The 4,094-nt window shown below is 71.3% G+C and overlaps 2 protein-coding genes across 2 annotated transcripts in view; one reads left to right on the forward strand and one right to left on the reverse strand.

Annotated features, from left to right (window-relative positions):
- Positions 1-552: 552 nt before the first annotated feature.
- Positions 553-1,622, reverse strand: CHLNCDRAFT_136773 (hypothetical protein; the record flags this gene model as incomplete). The annotated part of the gene is made up of 4 exons (XM_005845620.1): positions 553-654; positions 862-973; positions 1,231-1,358; positions 1,539-1,622. 4 exons carry the CDS (start codon positions 1,620-1,622, stop codon positions 553-555), a joined length of 426 nt encoding a protein of 141 aa, XP_005845682.1.
- Positions 1,623-2,149: 527 nt separating this feature from the next.
- CHLNCDRAFT_136774 (hypothetical protein) overlaps positions 2,150-4,094 on the forward strand; it is a gene marked incomplete at both ends in the record, with an annotated part of 3,844 nt that continues 1,899 nt past the window's right edge. Inside the window, 5 exons of the mRNA XM_005845523.1 lie at positions 2,150-2,221; positions 2,322-2,676; positions 2,855-3,042; positions 3,313-3,518; positions 3,768-4,044. Of these exons, the coding sequence (XP_005845585.1) occupies positions 2,150-2,221; positions 2,322-2,676; positions 2,855-3,042; positions 3,313-3,518; positions 3,768-4,044 (1,098 nt within the window). The remainder of the gene's footprint in view (positions 2,222-2,321; positions 2,677-2,854; positions 3,043-3,312; positions 3,519-3,767; positions 4,045-4,094) is intronic.

Below are 4,094 nucleotides of genomic sequence, written 5' to 3' on the forward strand. Positions count from 1 at the left end.
CCCCAGGCCGGGCCTGCCTGCCTGCCTCCCCCCGTCCCCATCAACCGAGATGAACCCATCGCCTCTCCTCCGCTGGTTGCTACCCTTCCTCAGTGCACACACTTGCTTGCCTCCCTTCCTACTCCCTTTGCCTGCTTCCTTCCCTGTTGATGCGTTGCTTCCTTTCACCGTCGCGCCACGCGGCCGCCTGTGCACGCTTATCCACCCACCCACTGTAGTTGGCCGTACCAGTTGACACATGTCACATGGTGCGATGTTACATGGTGCGATGTGGAATGCGGAGCAGCAAGCGGAGAGCGGAGCAGAGGGAGCGGCAGAGGAGGGTCAAGAGTAGGGTGCTGGGAAGGGCGGGCCACCCCTCAAGTCACTGGGCGGGTGCCCCACCCCACCGCCAGCACAGCAGGCGCCGGAACCACAAGGTGCCAGCCGGCGACAGCCTCCCCGGGTGCAACGCACGGCCGGCAGCCGCGCGCTGAGAGGAGGGCCTCCCAGCCTGCGGGCGGCAGCCAGGTTCGCACAAGTGGAGCTTGCAGCGCTGCCTGCCGCCCGGCCTCAGTAGATGGCAACAGACAGGAAGTCGCCGGTCTGGAAGTTGAGCTGCTTGAGCGACTTGGAGTCGTCCTCGCCGAGCCGCGTGGAGTGCACCAGGCCCACCTGGCGTGCAGGGGAGGCCAGGCCAGGAGGGGCAGGGGCAGGGGCAGGGGCAGGCAGAGGCAACGCGTGAGCGGGGCACCCTCGTCCAGCCGGCGCGTTGGTACTCCGCCAGCGATCACCCCAGCGATCAGGCCGACCACCCAGGGTGCACCGCCGTGCCAGCCGCGGGCCCGCCCCAGCCCCGCCCCAGCCGCCGCCCGCCCGCACCTGCCGCATCACATTCTTGCCGCGCCGGTCGGGGTAGACAAAGGCGAAGGAGAGGCGGGCCATGGGGCGCCGCGCCGCGGGCTGCACCTCCTTGACCAGGTCACACAGTTCGCTGCGGGGGCGGCAGGCAGGGCGGGGGCGGCGACGAGGTGGGTGGCAGCGAAGGGTGGGAGCAGGCGGCGGGAGGTGGATTTAAAGAGGAGGGAGGCGGGAGGCAGCGGGAGCGGGAGGCAGCGGGAGCGGGAGGCGGGCGTGGCCTCGGAGCAGGGCGAGGCCCTCGCCGCCGTCCGGCGTGGCCCGCGCCACAGGCACACGCCCGCCACCCCACCCCACCCCGCCCGGTCCACGGGTCCCCACGCTGCGCCTCACCGCAGCGTGGCGTCCATCCACGTGTATATCTGTACCTCGTCCTTGGGCTCGTCCCCGCGCCGCGCAAAGTCCTCCAGCTGGTGGTGCGCGCCCAGGCGCGGGAACACGCGCAGCAGCAGAGGGCAGACCTGCGTGGGGAGGGAAGGTGGGCGGGGGACGGCGGTGGATGGGGAGCCGGGGCGCAGGGGCAGGCGGCGCCTCGCGCGGCAAGCAGCCTCGCGCCCGTCCCCAGCGGCATATTTCAGCAAGGTGGGAGAGCGGCTGCGCTGCGACCGGCGGCGGCGGCAGGCGGCGGATGCAACACCCACCTTCTCTCTGTCGATGGCGGGCTCCTTGACCACCGCCACCACCCCCGACCGCAGGCGGTCGGGTGGGTCTAGCGGGGGCCCCATGGGGCCCGGGGGTGGGCCTCGGCGATCGAAGCCCGGCCCTGGCGGGCCCAGGCGCCTGTCGTCGAAGCCGCCTCTTCCATAGTCGGCTGGTGGTCCTCGCCTATCGAAGACTTCGCCCGGGGGAGGGCCCCGCCTGTCCCTGTCGAACTCCCTTCTGTACATGGCACCGCGGTCACAGCAGCCGGGCTTCAGGGACTTCAGAGACGCGGTGCAGGCACCACAGACGCAGAGCACAGCGCCGATTGGCAAAGCGAGCCCGTTTGGGCCCGTCAGCCTCCTCGCTTTCCACACCAAAACTTCGGTGCCCAGGGGGCTCCCCCAGGCCTTCCCAGCCTATTTCTCCGGCCTGTGACACGTTGCACTTACCCCCCACTCTCATTTCCAGCCTTTTCTGCTCCCCTGAATGCCCTGTGGCTGCAACACCCTTGCCCGCCTCCCCCGCGCTGCATGTCCGTGTCCCTGCACGCCCTGCCTCTGTCGCACCGCCATGCGACTCACGGGAGGCGGCTGGTAGTGAAGGGTCAGAAATGGCAGCAACGGGTGACCGGCGCAACAACGGCCCTAGGCAGCGCGCCGCGCGCCGCAGCTGCAGCATCGAGGTCCGGGCGGGCACATGGCCGGCTCAGACTGCGCGTGGCGGCCGTGGCGGCGCCGGGCGTCAGCCCGCCGGGCGGCGTCGAGCGCGCCCGCCCGACGCAGCCTGACGTCGCGGCGCCGCCCGCGCGGCACACCGGCAGCCTGTTTGGCGCGGTAGCCCTGATCACCGGCTCCACCGTGGGGGCGGGCATGCTGGCGCTGCCAGCTGTCAGCGCGCCGGCCGGCATCATGCCCACCAGCCTGAGCCTGACCGCCATCTGGGGCCTGCTCACTCTGGATGCCCTGCTCATAGCTGAAGTCAACCTAGCGGCCCGTGCAGCCCGCGACGCCAGCCGTGCCGACGGCGGCGGCGGCGAAGGCGGCGGCGAGGGAGGGCGGGGCGGCGCGCCGGCCGCCGGCAGCGGCATCATCACCCTGCGCCAGATGGCAGAGTTTTCGCTGGGCAAGGCGGGCAAGAGTGAGTCGGCTTGCGCCCTGGGGCCCTGCCTTGCTGGACGCCGCCCTTATCTACTTGTTTTTTGGTGCCCGCCCTTATCAAACTGCTGCTGCAAAAAACACAGCCGTGCTGCAGCCGCCCTGCTTCCTCGCAATGCCTCCACGTCCCACCCACCCAACCCACACCCTCCCGCGTGCAGGCTGTACCGTCATCTACCTCCTCCTGGCCTACAGCCTGCTCACCGCCTACTGCACCAAGGCCGCGGAAGTGGTGGACTACTTTGCCGGCGGCGGCCTGCCCCCGCTGGCCTCCTCCGCCGCCTTTGTGGGCGCCGTGGGCGGCATGCTGTACCTGGGCGGCACCCGCGCCGTCGACTCGCTGTGCCAGGTGTGCGTGTGTGTGTGTGGTGGGTGGGGGCACAGATTGGCACATGCAGGCCCGGGGCTGCACAGCTGCCTGCACCGCGCGGCTGCCCAGCGAGGCACGCCGGGCGGCGATGCTGGGCGCTGGGTGCACATATGCCGGGCCCCACCCCTCGCCTCCTGCATGCCCCCTCGCCCGCCGCGCCTCACCTTCACCCTCAGCCCCAGCCCCACGCCCGCCGCTCCCTCCTCCCTTCCACCCCGCTGCTCCCTCCCCACCCCGCCCCCGACGCAGGGCCTCACCTCTGTGCTGCTGCTGCTGTTTGGCGTGATCCTGACGGCGGGCGCTTCGCAGGCAGGCCTGCCCGCCTCCCTGGCCGCCGGCGCCGCCGACTGGGGCGCGCTGGAGCCGGCTGTGCCCATCATGTTCCTGGCCCTGGTCTATCACGACCTGGTGCCGGTGATTGTGGACTACCTGGGGGGAGACAGGAGGAGCATTCGGTGAGCATACGGCGGGCGGCGGGTGGGGCGTGGGGTGTGTGCTGTTGTGCGTATGTGTGTGTTATGGTGGGGGTGGGGGCGGCACATGTGTGGGGAGTTGCGCGTGTGTGCAGGGTGGCTGGAGCCCTGCCCTGCGTGCTCCTGCATGCTTCCTTCCGGCCGCCGCCGCCCATGGACTGCCCACCTCCTCACACCCCCCCGCCTGCCCCTCTCTGCTTCTCCCGCCTGCGTGCTTGCCACCACCTGCAGGTCTGCCATCGTGCTGGGCAGCCTGGTTCCGCTGGCCATGTTTGTGTCGTGGGAGGCGGTGGCACTCTCTCTGCTGCCCGCGGGGCTGGCCGACTCGGCCGCTGGCGGCGGCGCCCCCGGCGGCGGCGGTGCAGCAGCAGCAGCAGCAGCCGCCTTCGGTGGCGGCGGTGCGGCCGCGGGTGCGGCCGGTGGCGCCGCCAGTGCAGCTGCGGCGGCGGTGGCGCTGGATCCGCTGGACGTGTTTGTGCGCCGCTCCTCGCCGCTCATCCGCTCGGTGGTGGAGGGCTTCTCCTTCCTTGCAGTCCTGACCTCCTTCATCGGCACCAC

Source organism: Chlorella variabilis, assembly GCF_000147415.1.
Source record: "Chlorella variabilis unplaced genomic scaffold CHLNCscaffold_17, whole genome shotgun sequence".
In the NCBI taxonomy this organism is placed as follows: Eukaryota; Viridiplantae; Chlorophyta; class Trebouxiophyceae; order Chlorellales; family Chlorellaceae; genus Chlorella; species Chlorella variabilis.